The sequence below is a fragment of the Prunus persica genome, chromosome G8 (assembly GCF_000346465.2).
Source record: "Prunus persica cultivar Lovell chromosome G8, Prunus_persica_NCBIv2, whole genome shotgun sequence".
NCBI classification, from domain to species: Eukaryota; Viridiplantae; Streptophyta; class Magnoliopsida; order Rosales; family Rosaceae; genus Prunus; species Prunus persica.
The window spans coordinates 17,469,384-17,495,770 of NC_034016.1; the positions used below are offsets into that span (position 1 = coordinate 17,469,384).

At 38.8% G+C, this 26,387-nt stretch overlaps 2 protein-coding genes and 2 long non-coding RNA genes across 5 annotated transcripts; all 4 read right to left on the reverse strand.

Moving 5' to 3' along the window:
• LOC18767854 (serine/threonine-protein kinase ATR) lies at positions 23-14,287 on the reverse strand. Of its 2 annotated transcripts, XM_007200050.2 has the most exons (16): positions 14,079-14,287; positions 13,838-13,982; positions 13,554-13,666; positions 13,023-13,357; positions 12,739-12,863; positions 11,729-11,873; positions 11,026-11,601; positions 10,872-10,947; positions 9,732-10,041; positions 8,005-9,258; positions 4,372-7,774; positions 3,709-4,278; positions 2,594-3,217; positions 2,083-2,277; positions 1,122-1,426; positions 23-542 (listed from the first exon to the last, which is right to left on the reverse strand). In XM_007200050.2, exons 1-15 carry the CDS (start codon positions 14,233-14,235, stop codon positions 1,259-1,261), a joined length of 8,196 nt encoding a protein of 2,731 aa, XP_007200112.1. In that variant the 5' UTR covers positions 14,236-14,287; the 3' UTR covers positions 23-542; positions 1,122-1,258. The 2 variants fall into 2 exon arrangements, with proteins under 2 accessions (XP_007200112.1, XP_020426049.1); XM_020570460.1 differs by having other exon boundaries at positions 13,838-14,287.
• LOC109950680 lies at positions 15,891-17,767 on the reverse strand. Its single transcript, XR_002272964.1, has 3 exons — positions 17,536-17,767; positions 17,161-17,388; positions 15,891-16,052 (listed from the first exon to the last, which is right to left on the reverse strand). It is a non-coding gene; the product is annotated as an uncharacterized LOC109950680 (long non-coding RNA).
• LOC18767153 (mechanosensitive ion channel protein 6) lies at positions 18,025-23,375 on the reverse strand. Its single transcript, XM_020570531.1, has 5 exons — positions 21,126-23,375; positions 19,605-19,728; positions 18,993-19,286; positions 18,701-18,903; positions 18,025-18,599 (listed from the first exon to the last, which is right to left on the reverse strand). Exons 1-5 carry the CDS (start codon positions 23,057-23,059, stop codon positions 18,311-18,313), a joined length of 2,844 nt encoding a protein of 947 aa, XP_020426120.1. The 5' UTR covers positions 23,060-23,375; the 3' UTR covers positions 18,025-18,310.
• Positions 23,854-25,731, reverse strand: LOC109950567. The gene is made up of 3 exons (XR_002272807.1): positions 25,500-25,731; positions 25,125-25,352; positions 23,854-24,016 (listed from the first exon to the last, which is right to left on the reverse strand). It is a non-coding gene; the product is annotated as an uncharacterized LOC109950567 (long non-coding RNA).

Sequence of the window (26,387 nt, forward strand, 5' to 3'; positions counted from 1 at the left end):
AAATTTCAGTCATTTTTGCATGTACAAAAATTGGATAGCGAACTGGCTTCCAGCTTCATTCAATAATGGCGTTAAGGGAGGTGATAGTAATACAGGTACAAGTCTCGTGTGTAAGTATATACAATGGAATATGTTGAAGGGATGAAGCATACAAAATTAACCTTAATATCTCCCGACAGACATCACATATACAGCGAATGCAATTTTTCTCTTTGAATCCTAACCCTAGGAGCATCCCATATGGTTATTAAGCACACAAACCGCCACACCGAGGGATGATACAACCTGTTTATATACAGAGCACAACCAATGTACAACCTGACGTCTCTTGTGATGATCTCCTTAACCAGAAGGAAAATACCACTCAAGCACAAGTCCGTTGAATCTTGCGAATTTCAATCAGTCTGGGGTTGTCAAGTTAAGCCCGGCCGCTCAGATTCCTCTAGTACGTGTCAAAACTCGTATCCCAGCACAGCCTCCTCAGTCCCCGCAGAATCAGTCGAGGAGTGTCACCTAAAAGCTTCATTCCCAATAAAGAACACCTTCATAGCAAAAATAAGAAAATAGATCAAATTCAAGCAATAACAAAAGTAAATTCATTACATTACTAGTGAACACTCATTGAAGGGAAAAAAATAGAACTTCGAGTAAAAAGATCAAGCTTATATTGGTGGAGAAGAGCCATAGCCCACTACACATAACAAATAATGATATTGTTAGAACATTGTGCATGGTGCCCGTGCCACATTCTTGGTGGTTTTATTACAAGCCCTAGTCTGAGAATGACATTGTCAGAAAATTGTGTTACGTGCACCTTAGTTCTATTGGTGTAGCCACCTTAAATGCACTGCCTTCAGATTGTTATGCATCACAATAATAACATCCCTTAATGAATTATTACTTTTTGGAAGTTCAAATAGCTACTAGCAAGTCACCCACACTAATTCCTCCACCTTATGTACTATTGGTGAAAAGTTGAAATGCCTATGCCAGTGTTAAATAATTCAAGATAAACACAAATGGAAATTACCTAATCTATTTTCTTCAACATTGCATTGTCGATAACAAAAACACTAGCATAAAATAAAATTTATTAAAGACAAAGAAATAGTAGAGCATACCTGAACAAAATATACACTACAGGACTCTTTCATAGTGAATCTTTGAAGCCTATTGAGGCTGCTTAAGAAAATCCTCGAGCCCACAAAGACTTTGTTGATTCAACTCTAGAACAGGAGAACCCTTGATCAATTTAACTTCAGAACCAAGGCATCCACCAGATATACATCCTTCCAAGATTTTTGTGGGAGACTGCTTCAGCTATTAATCGACGAGCCTGACCTTCTACGGCCAGAGGCAAAGATGGCGCTGCTCCAACACCAACAACTACTCCTTGCAACCTTGCCTCAATGTTACTGATTGCTCGCTGTAATGTTCATATAGAACACAATTTAGTGATTGCTTCATACCAAAAACCTTACCACTATCTTTATAACATGTTTAGCATTTTCAGGAAGGATACACCACAAACCATGGGTCACAATTGCTAAAGTTTCACTTCTGATCTAACATCCACATCTAGGGAATTTATGATCATATCTCAACATGAACAGGGATCAAAACTTATCAATCACAAACGTGTAATGAAACAGCATCACTACTTCTATCAAGAATTCCTTACTCCTGAATATATGTCCATATTCATCAGGTGGATATTCTGTAAAAAGATGCATCAAATTTAAGGAAATTCAGATCATAGTTTAAAAAAGAAATCCTTGCTCCCAACACCTTATTCTATCAGGTGGCATATTGTGTACGAAAGATAAAGAAACACCACATTGGACTAGAATATCAATGCGATAATGATAAAGAGTTATTCTGTTTTCTTGGGGCAATTTACTCTAAGAAATGTTTTCACTCAAGTTGCAACAATTGACATGGCAGGCCTTGAGAAAATCTCCACTTGGTTCAATTAGGAAATGATAAATCAATTTCATCACTACCTTTACATTTATAATGAACAATAGTGACAGTAAACCTGTCACAACAACAATGATAAATGAGATAACCAAAGATCTAAACCTGAGCATGTGGATTCTGAACTTCTACTCCACTTAACTTGTGAGATTTTGTCCATTCCACAAGAGGATCATGGATGAAAGTTTCAAGAACACTCATCAGAGTCTCCTTATGCATCCTCAGTACTGAAAGTGTAATTTCACAGACCCTCAAAAAGATTCCCTCATAACCAGTGATGCCCAAGCCATCAATCATATTCTGCAGGTTTCATAACAGTCCCCATGAACGTAAAATCCCAGGTAATAAGAAACAATTTAAATTGGGTACGATTTTATAACCATCATTAGCAGATCATGAAGTATTAATTGTACTCACACTAGAACATTCTAGTTCATGTAGAGGCATGCATGTTATATCATTTTGATAATCAACATACAATATAGATTTTATCCTCATTTTGATATTCTAGTTGGTCTTTCTTTTTGCACCTTAAAATAAAAGTATTTGAAAATTCTAGCAAGTAAAGAAAACTTGACACAACGGAAACCACATGCATCCATGTCGCTTCTCTCACCTGAGTCAACCTGAAAGGCACCAGCTCAGGCTTCTCTAACTGCAAGCCTTTATCAAATAAGCAACTGAAATCAACATGAACACAGTCACCTGTTGTAGAATCAAAAAGAATGTTTTCACCATGTCGATCACCCAACCCCACAATATGCCCAACCATGGACCAAACTGCCGTAGTGTGTGCATAAGCAATCCGAGCCCTAAACCAAGCAGCTGGCTCAGAAAAAGTGGTTAAGAACCATTTATGAAACACTGGAGGGAACATTGGAAGAATTTTGTCCTTCAACATCTCATCTTCTGGTATTTTACCATGGCATTGATCATAAATTCGTTTGATCTGAGGATTTGTCTTTTGCCTATCAAATTTTCCACAGTTTATATATATGTCTTGAAGTATATGCCGAAGTCCACGAGTGTGGGACACCCATTCTACCATGCCACAGTCCTCTGTCAAAGGAATTACTGCAAAAGTGCGAACGTAGAGTTTCCTTCGACGGCTTTCTGGGTATTTAGACAACAAACGGTTTATCATTGCAGTGAACTCCATCATGCGGGCATCTTTCCTAAGGTCATCCTTGGGTTTGCACAGGAATGGACGTTCAATGCCGTCACTGCCCATTAGAACAATCTGAAACGCAAAAGAGAATAGGATTGAAAATTACAGAGATGAAGCGCAACGTAGCATAGAAAATCAGACAGTTAACAGGACAGGCACAAGTGACGACAGCAAAAGCTAACCCCTTCAAAATCTTCTCCAAATCCACAGTTTTTGTGCTTTACCACAACTTATGGAAATCTATCCAGTCAATAATTGACTCATCGTATAAATTTAGATTTGATTAACAGGTGATGATTGGTGACTGTAGCTCTTCCTTTATTAAGTTAGGACATAGGGTGGTGGGGGTTGTGGGGTTCACGACTTTAAACAGTCATTCCATATACATTTAAGAGGAAAACCAACATACATACGTAATTTGGTAAAATATGATGCCTTCTCGGTATATACCCTGCTAGAGCATACCACAGATTAACCAATTCAGTTACAAGTATGATAAGATGTAAAATCAGAAACATGTTAAATGACTACATGCATTTTCTAAATCCAGAAAAAGAACTCACTTTTTTAGGTCGTTGAAGGGATGAAAGAATCTCGGCCTCATCACTGATTCCTGATATTGTAGGAAGATCAGTCGCAGAAAAGATATCTGATCTAAGTGAGTCAGTGAGCTTCCCATCGTATGTCGGTAGGCTAACAGTTAGAGATTGCTGAATTGGCATGATAATTCCCAGTGGCATCATCCTCTTTAAGGCACTAAATTCAGTTGAGATATTAATGGTTTTTGCCCTTGGCTGACCAGCATGGAAGCATAACTTAATTAAGTGATCAATCAGACTTGCAAACTGCACAAACAGATTGCTGCCAGTATTTCCTTGGCTGAACTCTTTTCGTGCAGCATGTAGGATTTCTGCAGCTGCCTCCCGCCTTGAAGGAACAGTGGATTTTGAAACTGCTGCCATAATCCACAGCGCTTGTTGTGGGTATTTCCGGAGAACTGATGTAATGATGTTTTTGACCAATCGAACAACTTCCTCATTCTGGTGGCAAATTCTGGAAACCAACTGTGGCAGTACTGTTAACCACTGGTATGTTGGCAAATCCTTCAAACATCCTCGCATTATACTCATTACCTACCAAAATAAGAAGAGAATATAGAATGGAGAAAGCAGAGTTTAAATGTAGCTAAAAGAAATTAAGTTCATCTTCAATATAACAAAAGTTACCTTCATATGGACACTTTTCAAATCTTTATCGGATGATGTGCCACTTGTTAGATACATACTGCCGAAGTCAAACCATAAGGTTAACAACCTTGGAAGTGCTTGAAAGAGATTCTTGTGGCCCCTATGAAGCCCCTTTGCATAGAATAACAGTACATCAGGCACATATGACCACCAAAGCTTCTCAGTCTTTAAATTTGAAGAACCAACAATATCACTACTTGTCGGCATTTTCCCTGGACCAAGTTCAATGTTTTCTTCCTGACGTTTCCTGGCATCGGCAAGAACTTCCTCACAATACTTAGCCATGTAGAAATATCCTTTCTCCCACTTGGGCTGCAGTTCCCTCACCCTTGAATAAAGACTCAGCACATCTTCTTTCTGCTTCTGCCCAGTGTAATGGATCCACCTAGAATAGAGAAGAAGGGTCTTTGCAATATCTCGATTCTCATTCAAAGATTGAGTATCACAAACTAAAGGTGGCAGGTTCAGTGGAACCAGTGAAAGACTAGTAATTGATGAAATTGCAGAGGAGCCTACAATCTCTACAGGCATGTTCAGGAGAGACTGTTGCAGCTGTGCAATGGCACCATCAGATCGCCGGGTGCTCCACAGAAGTTTAGCCTTCTCCATGTGAACATTAGGTGCATCTGTAGCTTGGGCTTCTAGAATCGCCTGGTTTGCTGTCTCATAATGACCGGCCATGCGACAGAGCTTTGCATATTGAAGCCAGCAGTTCCCAACTTGAGCGCCAAGAGCACTGGAAGCAAAAACCAGTCTGCGGAAGGCCAAAAGTGGCTCTCTTGCCCAGATTGATGGCTGTGTAAACCTGAGACGGTTTTCCCAATTCTCCATCACTTGGGAGAATCCATGATCACCCAATTGAAATGATTTCTCCAAGAAAGAGTCATCAGCAAGAAGAGTGTGAAAGTCCTCAAGCTCTCGTAGCAGGTGAAGTTTTACAACAAATGGGTAAGCGCGTACATAAGAATCCATGCCTGCAGCAGCAAGAGGAGCAATGAGCGCTTGCTTCGAGAGGGCAATTCTTTCATCAACTGAGAACTGATCCTTCTTCATCAGTGCCTGGAGAATCTTTGCAACATCCATATCAAATGAAGCATTACTTTCAGAACTGCTACAAAGTAGACCTTCTTCATCAGCCCCACTAAGATACTCATCCATCAAATCCCACCTGCCCAGCCTCCATGCTGCCTGTACACCTTGCATGCACCATGTTTTCTTGTACTGGGGAATCCTAGAAATTAAGCCATCCACATGTGTAACCATGGCTTGAAGGTGACACATGTTTAATAAACAGTTAAGGACATCGGAGTGCCTTTGAACTGATGTTGGTTCCATCTGCAAAGCTTGTTCACAAGAAGTTAAAGCCTCTGCCCAGTTTCCAGCCTTTTTATTAATTAAGAGCTGGTCCTGTAATTGTAATCTCATAGATTTCCGTAAACATGCAAAGCCAGAAAGACCATCAGGCTCATCTAGAGAGCTGTATATTTCCATTAGATATGAAACATCGTCATCATCAAAGATGCCACTTCTCTCAGATGCAGGGTTAAAAGAACCTGACTTTCCCCTCACGTATGACTCATAGTACATTAAAGACCTTGCATAAGCCTGACACCTGAAGGAGGCCCTGGCAAGAGACACCCTAGGAATTGCAGACAACAGTTTTGAAACATATGTACACTGTACGAGGAGATGATCTTGATTTTTCAAAGAGTTATGAATTTTATCCTTTGTCTTGGATGCTTGTTGCTTAGATGCCATTGATTGAAAAGACTGGGAAAGAGCTAATTCTTGTTTAATATCATCCACCCATTGACCAAGATTATCAAGGAGAGTGAACACAGCTTGAATGCATACTTCATTTTTCCCACCATTAACTCCATGAACTGCATCCCCACTGTTATCAGATGCTGCAATATCAAGAACATAAAGGATTTCTTCTGTTATGCCATGGCGTGCCTCCTCTGTGCCGTGACAGACAGCATTAAGGACTAAATACGGAAGCAAATATATTGCTGTTTGCATATCATGACGAACTATACCTCGACATGCATTGAAAATGCTTCCACGAGAACCAGTGGCATGTGCAGTCAGCTTTCTTATCCAGTAGAATATCCATCTTCTGAATGACATAGATGGCCTGTAAATTGGGCCAGCAAATGAAGAATCAGCAACATTTGGAAGTTGAAATCTAGAGGTTAAGCAAGGGGCAATTATCTCTTTAACATAATTGGAGAAGCGGTCCCATAATATCTGACCCCTTCTATTCATCTTACTGCTACCATCAATACCCATAATCCCAGATGCATCAACATTCAAAGGCTCCTTGTCCTTTGGAGTCCCTGACGTAGATGCAGCAGCATTCTCATCTAATGAGGCCTCACAGCCTGCAATCTTTAGCAGTTCCTGTATAGCCAATGCAGCTGAGTCTTGAATTATAGTGTCAGGTGCAGCTCTAAAAGCCCTTGCAAGGTGCTTGTGGATTAACTCATAGATAAGGTCATCATCAGAGCATTCAATTTTAAAACGTTGACATGAAAAGCCCTGCACTTTAGCAGGGTCAACAGCACCCAGGGCCCCAAGGCAATCAGCACATACCAACTTCAGCCGCTGTCCAACTGCAGTCCTTGATTCTTCTGCACATCCTCTTAGCAAGGATGTGATTAAAGAACTCAAAATATCCATATCTGTACCACTTTCAGCAGTTATCAGAGCTGTTACCTCTTCTTGTTTCAGGCTCAGCAACTTGCTCAACTCACACACAACCATATATCTGACATTTAAGCTCTCATGATTCAAACCATCAACAACATCACGCAATCGATCCTTCAATGTCATTGACCCTCGGGCTTCTTGTATAGCTTTGTTCACTTCAATTAGAGATGGAATACCGGGCAACGGAGGGAACTCACGTACATTCTGCTTTAGAATGACCCTGTTATTCAGCACAAGTTCTTCCAAAATTTTAACCACTTTATCTAGATGTATGGGATTTTCTTCATTTCTCTCTAAAAAGGGAATAAGAGCAGCAAAAACTTGAGAAATTACATGCTTAGTGCTAGCTGGTGATACTTTCACCAGCTGCACAATGAAAAAATACAGCACAGACAGGCCCTCACTCTGGAGGACTTCTTTACCAATAGCATGCATGAGAAGAACCATCAGTTTAGGCACATAAGTATTAAGGTGAGAACCCATCATTTTAATTAGCATCTCAATGCGTTGTAAGGCTTGTTTCTGCAGTGAAAAGTCTTCTGCATGGAGCATCTTTCTATCAATACTGTTAAGAAGGCCAACAAAATGATTCCTCAAAAAGCTGGGAAGATCTTCACCACCGGTTAGAACTCTCGCAACCTCTTTTATCATCTCAGGAACTCTTGCTAACCTGTAAGCATATTTGACATGTTAATACCTTGGCATAATTCTTGCATCTGTTGCAGTGCAGTAAAATTGTAAATAAATATCGCTGCTACTGAAATTCATTGCGTCGCTAGTCAGTGAAAAAAGGTAAGTACCACAAAGAACTGTGCAGGCAGCATCTGAGTGAAAAGAACATTAGAACCCACCGAATGCACTGACCAAAATAAAACCCAGGGGGATAGTAGACGTTCATACCTTCTGTTTATCTCATCTGAATCACCTCCATCTAAAAAGCATATGAGTTCATCTAAAAGGGCCGGTAATGCAGCAGCGAAGATCTCTTGTTTGTCAGAACCAGTCTGCGTATGGTAAAATTGCAAAGCAACAGCTAACTCTCGCACATCTGCTCGATGGAGAACAAAAGCTAGCACTTTTGGTAGCCAATTAACTACAAGAGGCACCAAATCAGTGTTTAAGCACTTAGCCAGTTCATATAAGGTGTCAAGTGCTTGTTTATCATCCTGCTGAGACACTACAAGCTTCGGAAGAACAACAGGAATCATTTTCTTGACAAGATCTTCAGTTTCAATACCAAGAATTGATTCTGTAAACTCTTTGACCATAATTGGACGGCTAGACAGCCTCGCAGACAGATAATCAAATAGTTCATTTCGAACGTGGACAACTTTCAAAAGGATTTGTTCAAATCCCCCTTTCAGATGAAAGTAGCAAGCTTTGTGTATCAGCCTTGATGCATTCATTCTCACTGTCATGTGTGGATTATCAAGCTGATCAACCAACAAAAAAAGAGAAAACAAGAATAGTTGACTGTGAATGTCAACTGCAATCATTATTTCTGCTGTAGATTCCAAAAGAGTCTCAAAGATTTGAGGATCTTTAGTTTCTGAGAAGGCATGCTCGATTATGTTACAAAACTCTGCTTCTTTACTTTTATTTGATGTGTCCTCATCAAGAAATAAGTAACTCATAACAGAATCATCAAGGAATGAACTAATCTGGGTGCAGAATGCATCTCTTACAGCATTCTTTCCATTAAGGAGTAAATATTCAACACATTTAATCCATTCAAATCTTGACTTAATCAGATTGTCTCTGCCCCCATGTATAAGTATTCGGTAAATATTTTTCACACAAGCAACTTGAACCTCTTCTGATTCATCATAAAGAAGTTCAAGAAATAGAGACTGCAGATGGGAAAAATTACAATCCAAACTCATTTCTCTGCTGTTCATATCAGGGGGACGTATGACTTTTGAATATACCGCAGTATTTTGTCTAACACTTCTGTCACACTTTGAACACCAGAATCCTTGCAGTAAAGAATCTGCCGTTCGACCATGTTTCTCATTTTTCATATTTAAAACTAACTTACACTGGCTTCTATTTGTGCCATCTCCATCATTACAAGATCCATAAAGGCAGGACAAAAGACCAAGGGAAAAGGGAATAATATTCCTAACCTTCTCAGGTCTCTCTCCCCTCAAGAACCTGCAAGTGGGAAACAAAATGTATTTTAATGAACAGAATTTTTATGGTTTCATGAGCATAGAGCACACAACAAGAACAATTTCTTTACTACTTTTACAATCACTTTGACAGCAAAAGGACTAGAATCTTATAGCGCAAGTATAGTGCAAGCCAAAACCACAAATGCATCCCTCCACCACTACCCAAAGTAGTTAATCAACAAAAGACCATTTCCAAACGCAGTTTATGTAACACTGTTTTCCGGCACACGGCCATCCATGATAACTGATATAATTTTTCAAGCAAGAACAGAAGTTCTTAATTTTCTTTTATTTTGTCAATGAAGCCTTAGGTGACATTTCATTATAAGATCCCATTTCCAATCCAGAGCGTTATCAATGCATTCATAAATTGATAATTTCGATCATATATATTACTAACATATGTGAAAACTATTACAAAACGTAAATGAACAACTTCAACTGTTCTCTTACTCAAGCCTTCTGAATATACGTGACAGCCCACCAAAACCAGACCAAATGACAATCACAGGCATCGAAATTATAGCTTCAATATTAACTTGTTCAAATTCATCATTAAGGCTCAAATCCAAGACTTCAAGCTGAGTTTCAGTTCCTGTTCTATGACCAAGTTTGCATGCAACTTGAACAGAGGTGCATTTAGTTTTCCACGGATGATGAGGGCCAGTATTATTTACAAGAGAATGGGTCCATGGAAGCTTTACGACATACATAAGGTCTGCATCAACATCCTTATTTTCCATACTCCCCATAGCTAAGGGACCTGAATAAAAACATAAAATTATTTGACATTCAGTATGATGGAATCACAGCATATGCACAGAACTCTAGTACTCAACAACCAGACCTCCAGAGAATGGAGTATTAGTAAACAGAAGAGCAGACTCAATAAAATCTCGTGCAATAAATAGCAAACCACTTCAAGCACCCTATTATTTTCTTCTCTCCCATAATAAAGGGTAAAAGGAAACAAATCTAGGTAATGATACTTCCCCCCGGCATTTTTTGAAATAAGGGAAGAAGTTGTGCTAGTGTGTGAATCATATGTATGAGAGAGAGAGAGAGAGAGAGAGAGAGAGAGAGAGAGAGAGAGAGAGAGAGGAGCATAGAACCAGACACTGGAGAGCTAGAATAACCTTTCATGAAAAAGAATGGGACAACCAGACACTGGAGAGCTAGAATAACCTTTCATGAAAAAGAATGGGACAACAGAAAAGGCACCATTCCCACTTTATATAAAAGAAATTAGTCATTCAATACATCTCTGACACAACTAAGATTTACCTTCAGGGGATATTTTAATCAAGAAATGAAGTCGCACCTCTTTTATGATTTCAACAAGGGTGCATTTATTATTAAGTATGTGTACAAAATGAGATGACTGATGCTTGAATAGTCAGCCTTTGCCAAAAAACAACACCCAATATACTCTTAGAAAAAGAAAAGAAAAGAATAAAGACATTCCCTCATCTGGGAGAAAGATAGAATTGTCATACATGATTATCCATTATCTTGATAGAATTTAAGAACCAAAAATTAGATAACACATCAATATCGCAAAAGCAAGATCTTTCATGAGGTCCATCTCCTTACTCTGTGAAAGCAACATGCTGTGAATTCCTTCCAGGTAGATGGAAATATCAAGTGCAACTGAATTTTCTCGCTTTGCCTACATAATATAACCCTATTTAGTGGTAGGTGAAATTGAGTAAGCTAATGATAAGTCCACCAGTTTAAGCCAACATACCTGCTGACATACCCAGGGTATCCATGCATACATCTGATTAAAGATGCTTTGTGACAGATTGGTCTCTGGGTATCTACAGAAGGCAATGCAAAGCATGCTAAGAGCTGTTAATGCAACCTCTGGTCTTAAAGAATCAGGATTGACACCAGGAGATTTTAAAATTTCAACAAAAGAAAGAAGTGACTGATGCATATAATCTGCATAATCTTCTCTTTCACAAGCAACTGTATGAGTACGTTTGCGCTCCACCTGAAAATTAGAATCAGAACTCATGATTTCTTTATCTACCTTTTGACGTTTAATCTTGAAAGTATCCACATCCTGAATAGGCCTTTTTTCTCCAACCCTCGAATTTTCAATTGATTTATCAGTTAATGCTGATATACTCTGACAGTTACTATTTGCAATTCTCGATCCAACAAGATCAGGACCAAGTATAGAGAGAGCTACTTGTAAGCAATCTATCAACGAGAAGCAAGGTTCTGGACAAGAAAGGACATAAATGAGAGACTCTGGCCTCCAGATATGAGGGGGACACATTTTCGCAATCCGCATATATGCATTGCACAATGCAACCTGGAAACAGAAATTATTTAAGTCCATAGAACAAATCAATCCCTCCGATCAATTAGCAATTCACAGGGCAAGAACAAAATAAAGTTAAATTTATCTCAAGGACAACTGATGGGACGTTAATATTAACCTTAAGCTCCTGGCTTTTGGTACTCCTCATTGAATGAGGTAATACATCAACTAAATCAGCAGCTGTTAGCTTGACAACATCTTCAGGGCAACTACAGTGTAATGCATCAAGGCAACCACCAATGGACGAATCATAAATGATGTTTCTGCAGTGTAAGCCCAGCAATTCATTGGCATACCAAGGTAAACATTAGGAAATAATACCAGATGTAAGGATCTCATTTATCATTCCCCAAAGACAACAAAATAAAATGCCCCAGAAAGAAAATCTATTATCCCACGAAGACCACTATACGTATTAATGGCCTATAGAATTGACGACTTTTAGAACCATGTTCTCCAGACCACATTAATGCCGGTAAGTTTGCAATACCTATCTATATATGATATCTAGCCAGCACATCATGCCCATTACCAGGAATTACACATCTAAAGTAATTTCTCTTCTGTTTCATGCATGATCATGAACTTGAAGCCCTTCTGAATACTACAGCCTGCAGACTCCCTATTTATCAAAATTGCGTATAAACCCAATTCGGAGACAACTGCTTTCCAATTAGTGAAAATTATGATGAAAAAAAGAAGCTCAGCTGAAAACTATAAGACCCTAAGAATCTACATAAGATGTTTGAGTTAGAATGCATAAAAGAAAAGGACCTAATGAGAGAGGTCTACAACCACTAAAAAGTAGCATCATAAAATCAATAGAATGCATAAGATGTTTATCATAATTCAACCATTAAGGGGATATAAAATCAATACTAATCAATTTGACCTTCCGGGAAAGCCAAACATGCATTGATGGGTAATCGAAGATAATGAAGCATAAACTTTTTTTATCTACTAAACGGTATCAATCATAAACTTTAACCCCAAAAAGTACCATCATAAATGTTACAGACAGAGAAAAGTTGCTTTGAGTTTTCATTCCACAGGGTGATTTTCACTTCTCATTCTTAAATCAAATGTTAATAGCAAACAGCTTTAAGTTTTGAGCATTCAAAGACAGACCTGAATACAGGAAGCCCTTCTTTGTCCTCCCTTAACATAGTTGATATCGACTGAATTATCTTCTGATGAGGAATGATGTCATAATTTATCGCTGATCCAACAACGCATGCAAATTCAAAACATGCCTTGCATAAAATTCAAATAGTGAGAAATTTGTAGAACAGGCTGCTTAAATATCTGAAGTCGTTGAAAGCATTATCAGCTTGTTGAATTCTTTCAAGTTGCCAGCATCATAAAGATGAATTTTATACTAAAAACGCCAACATAAAGCAATTGCTACTCACCATATGCACATCAGCATCTCCATAGCATAGAAGGGAACACGCAGCCGTAACAAATGACACATTAATGAGTCCTTCCACATACAGAGTTCCTTCAGTTAAGCATTTACCAAGAAGCTTTATCATCCATTTTGCAAAAGGTTGCCACCTTATTTTGCCCGTAAGGTTAATCAAGATACCAATCCCATCATTCGGTTTATTACTTGCCGGGAGATCTCCAAGATGATCAGGATCATCCAAAATTGCATTGAAGGACTCACAAAAACACTTTAAAGTCAATTTAGTTGATTCCGTAATATTCGAAACGTCAGCACATACTGATGCCACATACAAAAGATCTGAACGAAGAAAAATACATATTTAGCTTTCTTGTATGCTTATGAAGGTAAATGATACCAAAGTGGTTCAAGCAAAAATATAAATCCATATCCCAAGCTATCCGCTAATATGACCAGTAAAGGAAAACCAAATAAACTTGGTATATCTTGGAGTTAACTGATCATACCGTGTTGTTGAAAAAATTTGTGTCCTTACCTTCAACAACGATCATTGAGTCAATGAAAAACTGACGGTATGCATCCCGTGCTCCGGTACGAAGTAAAGATAAAAGTGATCCAACGGTTTCAAAGATGACACCATGCCGAGAACTAAAACAATAGACATTACATCTCCATCATAAAATCACAACAAAAAAGCAATGACATGTGTTAATGCAGAATGAGTCCTATTTCAATCCCCAAATTTATTTCCACACTTTCCATTTTTTCCCGAACCGAAACAAACCGAAAAGAAATTAACTTTATGAACTAACCGCTTACCGAAACGCCGGTTCTGCGAAGAAAGGCAAGATGCGGCCGAGCAGAGGAAGAATTGCGCTTGCCTTTCCATGGTAAAACACTCCGGGAAAGTTCCTAGCGGTGTGAGCGATGAGCTTCAACACAGCTGTCACTTCTCTCTCGTTGGCTGCAAAGAATGGAAAAATCACACTAAAAAACGTCGTCGTATTGTACTTACTGTGCGGGAAAGCCAGAGAGAGAGAGAGAGTGGGTGGCAGTGTACCAGAGGGAGATGGAACGACGTAGGCGTGAAGGAGGTTAGGGAGGACGGCGCGGAATCGGGCATCCAAAACGTCGTCATCGGCGTGGTTGGGAGGCGTGGCTGAGGTGGCAGCTATGCGTTCTCGGAGCTCGTGGAGGAGGCTCGACAGGTTTGCCATTCCCTCATGCTCTTCTTCTCTCTCCTCTTCCCTCCCAATTTCGAAGTGAACTACTCACACTCACTGACTATGAACCTGACTATGAGCAAAGCATTCACTAGTCTTTCACAATCACTTTCTGCCGTCCCTTCTATAATGGGCTGGGCCCACTTATTGTTGGGCCTGCTGTTTTGGGCCCAAACTAGATGACATAACCAACTTTTTTAAATTTTAAAATACAAGTAATAATCTAAATTATAAGGCTCTGTTTGGTTCACGAAAAGAATGTGATGGGAAATTCTCATCCCATATTTGGTAATGTTGCGAAAGTAACCTAGAAATAAAGTTTGTTTAATTTTTCTCATGTTTGGTTTGTGTAGATGTAAAACAAAGTTTGTTTAATTTTCCAATTATTCTCGTATGAAATTAAATAATAAAAGAATGCATTTAATGTTATATTATAATTCTAAATTGTTAATGGGGACAAAATAATCATGAAAAGTGTGTATTTAATGCTAGCCAGTTTTCCCAAACTTTCTTATGAGGAGGAGAACAAAACTCAAGGGGGAGGAGGGTTACATTTTCCCCCATATTTTCTCATGTGTCAAGCAATCATTTCTCATGCCTGGACTTACCAAACATGGGAAAGCAATTGATTTTCCATCCCCAATCCTCATTTATCATGAACCAAACACAACCTAAGGGGGGGATTGCTCAGACACACATCACTAGGGTTCAAACTGAGACCTCTATAAATCAACATTTTTCCACTTAGCTAGACCTAGTTAAAGTATAAGGATATGGACTCACTACTCCGAGCCCTGACCAACTAACCTAACCTACAACTGCATTTTTGTTGTTTTTTTAATTCGGTTACTTTTGAGGAATTATAAAACTAATTATTATCTCAATATAAACATTTTTTTAATGAGGTGAGGTGAAGTTAACATTATTAGAGAGATGATTCAGAAGATAGTTTGTGAACTGAGATAGCACAGCTTCAGTCGGATTTTAGGTATTCTACTGAACTGGCAAATGTAGTATAATTTGGAAATGTTTCGGATTTTGAAATATTAATATTTGTTAAATGCAAAGAAGATCCAAATGGTGGAAACAAAAAAAACATTGAGGGATGGAAATTTAAACAAACTAAATAGATGTATAGTTACAAATATATGCATAGACATATAGAGAGATGAAGATGATACGAGAGAGTAAGAGAGTGAGAGAGAGAATAGTAACAGCTAGGGGTGGGCACGGTTCGGTTTGGACCGGTTCCGGGGGAAAAATGGAACCTGATCCGATAGTGCAGACCGGTTCGGTTTGGACCGGTTCTGCTCAACATCCATACAGAAATCCGAACCAACCCGGACCTGTCCGGTTCCGGTTCGGTTCTTGCGGTTCCGGTTTTTTTTTTTTTTTTTTTTTTTTAAATTTTAACAAATCTGCCCAAAATGTATTTTATATACTAACATACCCCAAATTTGAGGTTCCATCAAGCTTTCAACACATTAAAATGAATCCAACTTCAACAAAAATACAATCCAAATTCAAATGAATCCAACTTCAACAAAAATTCAATCCAAATTCAATCCAACTTCAACATCATCAAAATGAATCCAACTTCAACAAAAATACAATCCAAATTAAATCCAACTTCAACATATAAATTACAACCCAAATTAAATCAAACTTCAACAAAATAAGTTCCAAAATAAATTACTAGCCAAATACAACCCAAATTCAATCCAAATATACATTACAACCCAAATTAAATTCCTCCTAACATTGAAAAGTAGTTGGAGCTATGGTGCTAGGTGTGGATGAACTCATAATATCTACATAAAAAAAACATAAACCCATTAAAATATTAGTCCAACATACATATTATATAATACATTAATAAAGCACATATAAAATTACAAAAACAAAAAACAAAGAAAAAAACTTAACATGATATATATTAACAAAAACACAACTTAACAACATAAACAACCCTCATATATACAATCCAATTACAAATTATCATTTCCAACTAAATGATAATATCAACACTTAACTAGAAAGCAACTGAAAAACAGAAACCAATTAACTGAAAAACTGAAACCAATTATACACTGTCAAACCTATGACAGCAGTAATAAAGCAAAACAAAAATATGCAAAACTGAAAATCTGCAAAACTGAAAAACTGCAAAATGAAAAACTGAAAAACTGAACAGCAACAGCAGTAATAAAGCAAAACAAAAATATGCAAAACTGAAAATCTGCAAAACTAAAAAACTGCAAAACTGAAAAACTGAAAAACAAAGATTAAAGCCCGACTAGGATAGTATGGTGATTACAAAATGTAGAGATATCTAAGTCTTCACATTTGTGTGTGATGAGAGAGAGATTTCTACTAATCTAAAACTAGAGGGTAAAATAAATTGGAAATTAAGCTCAGAGAACAGTGCATGGAAGCAAAACCAAATATTCCTCCATATAATTTCTGCTAAATGTAAAAACAAACAACTGACCGATACAAAAGGCATGAGTGGGTTCTTAATTAAACCTTTTTGGCTCTTTGCAAAAATTCCAGTGAAGTTCGTTGTGAAACTATGGCCCTTCAAACCAATTTTTTTCACATTTTGGAGAAAAGAGAGTTGAATTTTTGCTTCTTTTAGAATCTTTTTTTAAAGTTAACGTGAAATTGGATCCAGATGAAAACTTTAATAATCTTCTCTTCTTTTTTTAATAAAAAGTTTTCCGGCGAATTTCACCAGAACATTGCAACACAGATGCACACAGATGGCAGAGCAAATGCGAGCAAATTGTGGAATTGACCAACAAGAGAAACAAAGCGAATGAAAGGATGAAAATAGATGAACAAACCACAACCATCACAATTGTACAGGAGCACACATAGACAGCTTAAATAAACATAATATAAAGTTTATAAACTTACAGAAGCTTTGAATTTCTCAAGCTCTTTCTCTTGTTTGTGTTGGAGCTGTCGCTGTAGTGCCTGATTCTCCTCGGACATTCTGATTCTCCTTGCACGAATCTGAGACTGCACACGAGCAAGAGTCTGCATGCATCTTAGTGTGGTAGTTGCTTGCCGTTTAACAGATTGGCCCTCTATCAATGATTTCAACCTCACCAACCCCCTCAAAGCCCGCAATGCCCTTCTTGCCTGAAAATCACAAATTACATAAAAGCTCACTTAACACATACAGCTCATAGCTCAATAATGGACATAGAGATGGTCAGACAGAGAATCGAAGGGGGAAAAGAAACAAAACGAAAAAACAAAGAAAAAAGAAAGCCAGAAGAATTGAACCTGCTTGCGTGACGAGGACGACGGCGCGACGGCTGAAGAAGAACAAGGATGGCTGCAACAATGGTTTCACGCAGAGGAAAGGAAAGGTTCTTCGGGTTCGGCGGCTCTGAAATCAGAGAGAGGGAGAGGAAAAAAATCGAAGAAGGAAGAAGAAACCCCTAAATCGTGTGTTTTAGTTGTGATGATCCTGTGTGTGTGTGCGTACGGTAGTATTTTAGATACCCAATACAAAACAGCCACATGTTAACTATATATAAAATATAAAATATAAATATATAAAATATATAAAATATATATTAATTAATTATATTGGACCGGTTCGGATTGGACCGGTTCCTTGTAGTAGAAAACCGGAACCGGAACCGGTCTGAACCGGTTCGGTTTGGATTTGACTCGGTTTTTGACTTTTTTAGTCAACACGGTTTTTTCCGGATTTTTTCGGTTTGGTTTGGTTCGGTTTTGCGGTTTTGCGGTTCTAATGCCCACCCCTAGTAACAGCTCTAACTAGCCACTGCTATCTGCAAAATCAAACAAAACAAGACAAATCTCTCCATTTTGCTTTAGTTCAAAGATTGAAGGCAACTAACTTGAGATCAACCCGTCAAACCAAATCCGACGGATATCATCCTCTCCTCCATTCTTGAAAGGATCCTGCTGCATGAACTTAAATCGCTGTGGTTGTACAAATGACCCCAAGGGGGGTGGTATAAGGATCTATATGTGTTTCTTGGAAAGACAATATCAGTACACATGGACATCTTTTTTGTTTCCTCACTCAGCTTGTAGTTGCTGTGAAATTAGAAGGAAGCTGACCGCCCGTCATGGGAGGCATTGCACGGACATTTATGTCAAGAGGCAGCAGGCGGTACTGAATGTCAAGCTCCTGGAAAATCCGTACCATCTCTTCGACCACATAGGCTCTTCTTACCCACCTTTCTCCCATGTCCTGGAAGTTCATTCTATGTGTTGGCCACACTGCAAACTTTATCCTATTTAGTTCTTCTACATCCTTCATTATGATCATTGGTCCGGGATACCAGTGCTCCTTCTTGTCCTCAATGAAACTGTAATTGCAACCATAAGGAAACAATGTATCAATCAGAGATGAAAAAAATTAACCCACCACAATCCAAAGTAGGACGTAGCAAAAGATATTTCCACATACCTGACTATTCTCTGTCTCATCATAACTATCTTATCTGGTGGAGTAGATATATGGATAGAGAATTCAATAGCATCTCCTGTGTCCGGACTACGATAGAAGTTAAAGATGGGCAAAGTTGCAAGGATACTGTTCGGATACGTGATTTTCGTGTTGTCGTACCTCAGAAAAACTGTAGTTAAGATGTTCATTTCTTCAACTACCATCTGAGAGTCATTGATAAACAAATTAGGCCCCAGACATGAAAATGAACAAATTTGCATAGAATGTGATGCAGGTAAAGATGAAAATTTACCTGAACTCCATTAATCTCACAACGATCTCCAACGTCAAATGGGTGCATCACAAATAAAAATATCATTGCCTCAAATATCGTCTTGCATGTGTTACCGAAGACAAACGCCACAACCACAAGCTGAGAACTCACAAACAAGAGAAATTTGGTCGTGGCAATTCCCATCACAATAAGCCATATAACTACTATAGCAATGGCAACTATTATGTTCACCATACGATGAAGTGTGTTCACAGCCGTTTTAGTGTCATTCAGTGTCAAAGCAAGTGCTCTCCGCTCTCTGAAGGCAGATACCTGGAACAAATAGACAGCACATTATCAAGCTAATAAACACTAAGTTCAGGCATTGTTAGAAGGCATAGGTGTATTGAACACCACAACATGAAAGTCTTATACGCAGTTATGTTCATGTTCATACATGAAATTTTTCAATGCCTATGATTACAAGCTGTTAGGTTTCCCAATCATGGGCTGCAGAACTTTTTGTACTCGCCTTTTCTTGTCTTACTATTTTGGAATTCTAAGTTGATAAGTCAAGCAACCAAAATAACTAAAACCAAACCTAACGGGGTTTGGTTCTGAGTCTAGTAACACTAGGCACATGAAGCTTACCACCCAATTTTTCAAGGAAGATTTGCTGATTCTCCTGTTCTCAGCTGCCCCTTCAAAGAGACTCATGGTCTTCACAGCCTCGTCTTCTTCCATGAAACACATCAAATCCTCCAGGTAGATGTACCTGCCAGAAAATGGGTAAATTGAATGTGATCAAAAGATGGAACTTAATGAGGACAAGAAAGCTGAAGATAAAATCTGTAAAAATTTTAATCAAAAGAAAAATGGCATACTTTTATGTTTTTAAGGGTTTTATTGATACTTCAAAACAGAAAGCGCAGGAAACATATGGTATATACTATTTTGTCACTCTTTGTATCCTTTTTTTTTTTTTTTTATCATATCTCTTATTTCCTCGTGAACTGAGTATCTCCTCTGCCATTCCAATTTATCAAAGAATCTGGTTACTTCCATTGGACTTGACATGCAGAGAAAAAGGAGTGTGGGTAAGATTTCATCCTCAACATTTATTTTCACTCTACATTATTTGCTCTCATATCATCAAAGACCCCAGCCTCACCCAGACACGTGCACATCCACCAATGTTGAGCAGCAGTACAAATATAAATGCAATCAGCATACATAATTGTATCCATAAACCAAAGTAACTTACAAATAACCCTATCAGTAGTAACAAGACCTCCCCCAACCTCTCAAGCTACATGAGTCCCAACTGTTTGTTCACTAGGCCCTATCCATAGAAGGCTGAAACTTAAAGGAATTGATGGAAGGAAGAAAAACAACACCATTTCTAGAGAGAGAGAGAGAGAGAGAGAGAGAGAGAGAGAGAGAGAAATGACCTACTCAACTTTTTAAAGCTAATACCGTCCACTAACCAAAAATAAAAAAAACAAAGTAACCGACATTATGAAAGTGTAACTACCAGAGTTAAATCACAAATATCTATGACTACTAGAGGCAACACATAAATGGCGTTAGTCATGCATTGATGAGTGACATTATATGTCACGCAATACTGATACAGATAGCATCCTTTTTAGCACAAATCATGTGATCTGAGGTTGTCAATTAAGAAACTGAAGTTCACATGCAATGTCAACAACATACTAACTACAAGTCTCTAGATTCTAAGGAAAACTGGGGCAAAGGCTGCAAACCAATTTGAGTTTTGAACATCAATGTGCACTTAATGACCATAAGTGACAACAAACACAAGGTGTATAACATTAAAACTCTACAGCAAATGTGTTCAGGGTGTTGACAGAGCTGATACAACTCTTTTTCTTTTCTTTTTTCATATCAGAAATCAAGAACTCTAATTTACATAAATGGAATATTCCACTAACAACAATATAGCATAAACATGTTCTGGAAACAACAAAAATTGTCGACACTAAAAATAATGAACGAATCAGCTACCAGAATGACACTACAACTTCCAAATGTGAAGAAAACAATAATTGATAGCAAAATTCAAGTTCTCAAAAAGAAAGTTACAGACCAGATCATAAACACAAACATGCATCATTATAATGAAGATGGGAAGTAATGTAAACTTACTTGGAACCGCGCCTAGCAACATTCTGAAATATCTTTTTAGCTGCAGCTTTGGCCTCAACTTCGCTCCTGATCTGAGTATCGGTTTCATCCTCGTTAGTGGTATCCACAATCTGCTCATCAAGTGTTGTAAGATGCCCCTTTCTAACCATATTAATTAGCCTCTTCATATTCCAAGCAGACACATTCTTGGGATTGAGCTTATGCAAGTGATCAATTGTGATCCCTGTCTCCTCTGACTTCTTGGAAAGTGGCCTAGAAAACTTGGTGCTCTTCCCAATTAGCCCTCCACTCGCAATCACCCTCCCGCTTCTCAAGGAACCACTGCCAATCACCTTCCCAATCCTTGCAGACGGGAATGCATTTGCCTTGAGGTCAGGAGGCATAGTAGCCCCAGCATTCTGAAGCTTCCTGACCTCATCAGCAAGCCTCTCTTCCTCCTCATCTTCAATTTGCATCTCAATCAACGGCCGCCCAGAAAGCGTTTCAATCACATACTGGTTGAAAAGCGAGTCCTGAATCCGATCAAAATAAGATCTCACATGGAAAGACGAAGCAAGCACCTTTACAATCAATGTCTTCACCAACCAGAGCAAAACCCCAATCAAGAGACAAAACAAGACTTTGGTCACATAAGCAAGGGCTTCACTCTTGGTTTCCCTCTCCACCTTCTTATCAAACATGAAATGCCAAGCAATTAAAACAAGGCCAAGCCAGAGACAGTTCTGAACAGCCCTTCTAACTCCATAGACAAAATACAAAACCCTCTTGCGCAAAAGGAAATTCCTCTCTACAAAATACACTATAATCCTTATCCCCCAACCAGAAACCAATCTCCCACAAATCAAAACCAAAATCAAGACTTCCCATTTCCACAGCTTCAATTTCCACAAACTCTTTAACCTCAAAACGGGTATGGTAAGCGTGCAAATCAGTGCCCCAACAATCAAAACCAAGCTTACCCATTGAAGCAGAGTCAATGCGTTAAATTTAGCCCTCTTATACTCATAAGGCACATCCTCCTCCAGAAACGGGTCATCATCGTCATCGTCCCCGCCCCGCCCCAACATCCCGGACTTCATCGGACCCGATTTCGGGATATGGCCAGATTTTGGAATCTGACCAGATTTTGGAATCTGCCCCGACCTCGGGATCCGACCCGACCTAAAGTCCGGTTCCTCTGGCGGGTCCATTAATCTCGACCTGGTCTTTATCCTCAACAAATCGGACCTGTTCTTGTTAGCAAACGAAGGCTCTCGCCGGAACGACGCGTTCGACGTGCACCGAACGACGTCGTCCTGTCCGTCACTCAGCTTCCCGCTACGACGCCGTTCGTCGTCTGGCGAGTCCCTGTACCGCCTCCGAACCGACTCGTTCGGAGTCTCGACGGAGTCCGGCGCCGGCGCCTGGAACGAGACTTTGAGCTCCTTCGAGACTCGCGAGTTCCTCGGCGACTCGGCGACAGGTGGCAGGTCCCGCTCGTTCTGCCGTAGCTCCTCCATCTCCAAATCCATGTCCAAAGACATGTCGCCGGAGGCTCTCTGCTTGTGCAGAAACTGACCAATAAGCTTCGACGGCGGATCCTCGGCCGTCTTCCGGCGCTGCGCGAAATCAAATCCCTGGCCATTTTTGACGCCGTCTTCGTTCCAGAAATCGACGCTGGACTCCCTCCAAATCTTCCCGCCATTCTTGGCGGGGTCCGCCGCCATTGCGTCTCTCGTAGTAGCGCTGGAGGACGACTCGCCGTCGTCGATTTTGACGATGACCTCTCTCCGGTCAGATGAATCGACGGGGCTCATTGGCTGCCGGTGGCGGCTATCGTGATCTAGGAGAATGGGGAGCTGCTCGAGGCTGGGATCGTCTCCTCCGGCAGAGATCTTCCTCATGTGCTTGGCTGAGCCATGGGATTTGAACGATTTCTTGATCGAGAAATCCATACACGACACTAGTGATAATAATAAATAACAATTTTCTCCGATTAAAATATTAGCTATTAGTTTTTCTGTTAAATCTTTTTAAACAAATAAAAAACGAAAAGAAAAAAGAAGAAACTGGAAATAATGTCAGGAAAGTGAGTGTTGTTTGCAATCTAGGAAAATAGTTGAATAATACAGAGGGGTTTGAATTTAGGGTTTGTTGGGAAAGTAGGTTGACGCGTGTAATTTGGAAGGTATAATAAAATGAAGCTTCTCTTTTTAAATAAATAGTTGCAGAGCAGTGAGAGAGAAGAGAGAGAGAGAGAAAGTAGAAAGAGAGAGAGAGAGAGAGTGAAGCTGCAACAGAGAAACGTGTGGCGCCGACTAGGGGTGGGCACGGTTCGGTTTGGACCGGTTCCGGGGGAAAAATGGAACCTGATCCGATAGTGCAGACCGGTTCGGTTTGGACCGGTTCTGCTCAACATCCATACAGAAATCCGAACCAACCCGGACCTGTCCGGTTCCGGTTCGGTTCTTGCGGTTCCGGTTTTTTTTTTTTTTTTTTTTTTTTAAATTTTAACAAATCTGCCCAAAATGTATTTTATATACTAACATACCCCAAATTTGAGGTTCCATCAAGCTTTCAACACATTAAAATGAATCCAACTTCAACAAAAATACAATCCAAATTCAAATGAATCCAACTTCAACAAAAATTCAATCCAAATTCAATCCAACTTCAACATCATCAAAATGAATCCAACTTCAACAAAAATACAATCCAAATTAAATCCAACTTCAACATATAAATTACAACCCAAATTAAATCAAACTTCAACAAAATAAGTTCCAAAATAAATTACTAGCCAAATACAACCCAAATTCAATCCAAATATACATTACAACCCAAATTAAATTCCTCCTAACATTGAAAAGTAGTTGGAGCTATGGTGCTAGGTGTGGATGAACTCATAATATCTACATAAAAAAAACATAAACCCATTAAAATATTAGTCCAACATACATATTATATAATACATTAATAAAGCACATATAAAATTACAAAAACAAAAAACAAAGAAAAAAACTTAACATGATATATATTAACAAAAACACAACTTAACAACATAAACAACCCTCATATATACAATCCAATTACAAATTATCATTTCCAACTAAATGATAATATCAACACTTAACTAGAAAGCAACTGAAAAACAGAAACCAATTAACTGAAAAACTGAAACCAATTATACACTGTCAAACCTATGACAGCAGTAATAAAGCAAAACAAAAATATGCAAAACTGAAAATCTGCAAAACTGAAAAACTGCAAAATGAAAAACTGAAAAACTGAACAGCAACAGCAGTAATAAAGCAAAACAAAAATATGCAAAACTGAAAATCTGCAAAACTAAAAAACTGCAAAACTGAAAAACTGAAAAACAAAGATTAAAGCCCGACTAGGATAGTATGGTGATTACAAAATGTAGAGATATCTAAGTCTTCACATTTGTGTGTGATGAGAGAGAGATTTCTACTAATCTAAAACTAGAGGGTAAAATAAATTGGAAATTAAGCTCAGAGAACAGTGCATGGAAGCAAAACCAAATATTCCTCCATATAATTTCTGCTAAATGTAAAAACAAACAACTGACCGATACAAAAGGCATGAGTGGGTTCTTAATTAAACCTTTTTGGCTCTTTGCAAAAATTCCAGTGAAGTTCGTTGTGAAACTATGGCCCTTCAAACCAATTTTTTTCACATTTTGGAGAAAAGAGAGTTGAATTTTTGCTTCTTTTAGAATCTTTTTTTAAAGTTAACGTGAAATTGGATCCAGATGAAAACTTTAATAATCTTCTCTTCTTTTTTTAATAAAAAGTTTTCCGGCGAATTTCACCAGAACATTGCAACACAGATGCACACAGATGGCAGAGCAAATGCGAGCAAATTGTGGAATTGACCAACAAGAGAAACAAAGCGAATGAAAGGATGAAAATAGATGAACAAACCACAACCATCACAATTGTACAGGAGCACACATAGACAGCTTAAATAAACATAATATAAAGTTTATAAACTTACAGAAGCTTTGAATTTCTCAAGCTCTTTCTCTTGTTTGTGTTGGAGCTGTCGCTGTAGTGCCTGATTCTCCTCGGACATTCTGATTCTCCTTGCACGAATCTGAGACTGCACACGAGCAAGAGTCTGCATGCATCTTAGTGTGGTAGTTGCTTGCCGTTTAACAGATTGGCCCTCTATCAATGATTTCAACCTCACCAACCCCCTCAAAGCCCGCAATGCCCTTCTTGCCTGAAAATCACAAATTACATAAAAGCTCACTTAACACATACAGCTCATAGCTCAATAATGGACATAGAGATGGTCAGACAGAGAATCGAAGGGGGAAAAGAAACAAAACGAAAAAACAAAGAAAAAAGAAAGCCAGAAGAATTGAACCTGCTTGCGTGACGAGGACGACGGCGCGACGGCTGAAGAAGAACAAGGATGGCTGCAACAATGGTTTCACGCAGAGGAAAGGAAAGGTTCTTCGGGTTCGGCGGCTCTGAAATCAGAGAGAGGGAGAGGAAAAAAATCGAAGAAGGAAGAAGAAACCCCTAAATCGTGTGTTTTAGTTGTGATGATCCTGTGTGTGTGTGCGTACGGTAGTATTTTAGATACCCAATACAAAACAGCCACATGTTAACTATATATAAAATATAAAATATAAATATATAAAATATATAAAATATATATTAATTAATTATATTGGACCGGTTCGGATTGGACCGGTTCCTTGTAGTAGAAAACCGGAACCGGAACCGGTCTGAACCGGTTCGGTTTGGATTTGACTCGGTTTTTGACTTTTTTAGTCAACACGGTTTTTTCCGGATTTTTTCGGTTTGGTTTGGTTCGGTTTTGCGGTTTTGCGGTTCTAATGCCCACCCCTAGCGCCGACGACGGGTATGGCGTATTGGTAAAAAGAGGAAGCAAAGATGGGTTGGGCAGCTTTGCATGGGTTAGGTTTTTTGAACGTGCACTATTGCCAGATAGAAGAGCCCTGGAGCTTGTGTTTAATTACTTTTTTGTGCCATTACTTGAAAAGTACCGAAGGAAGAAATTCACGCGACTGATAAACAAAAAACTAACATCAAATTACCCCATAAAGGCATGAATATTGCTCACGTAAGGGCTTGTTTGGAACGATATTTTAGAAGAAGAAAAAAATAGTGTATTTCAGTAATAAAGTGCTTTATTGAGCTAGTGGTGCTTTTTCAGATTTTACTTTCAAATGTCTTTTTAGAAAGCATTTGGTCTTTAATAATAATCTTGACATTCTTTCAATGT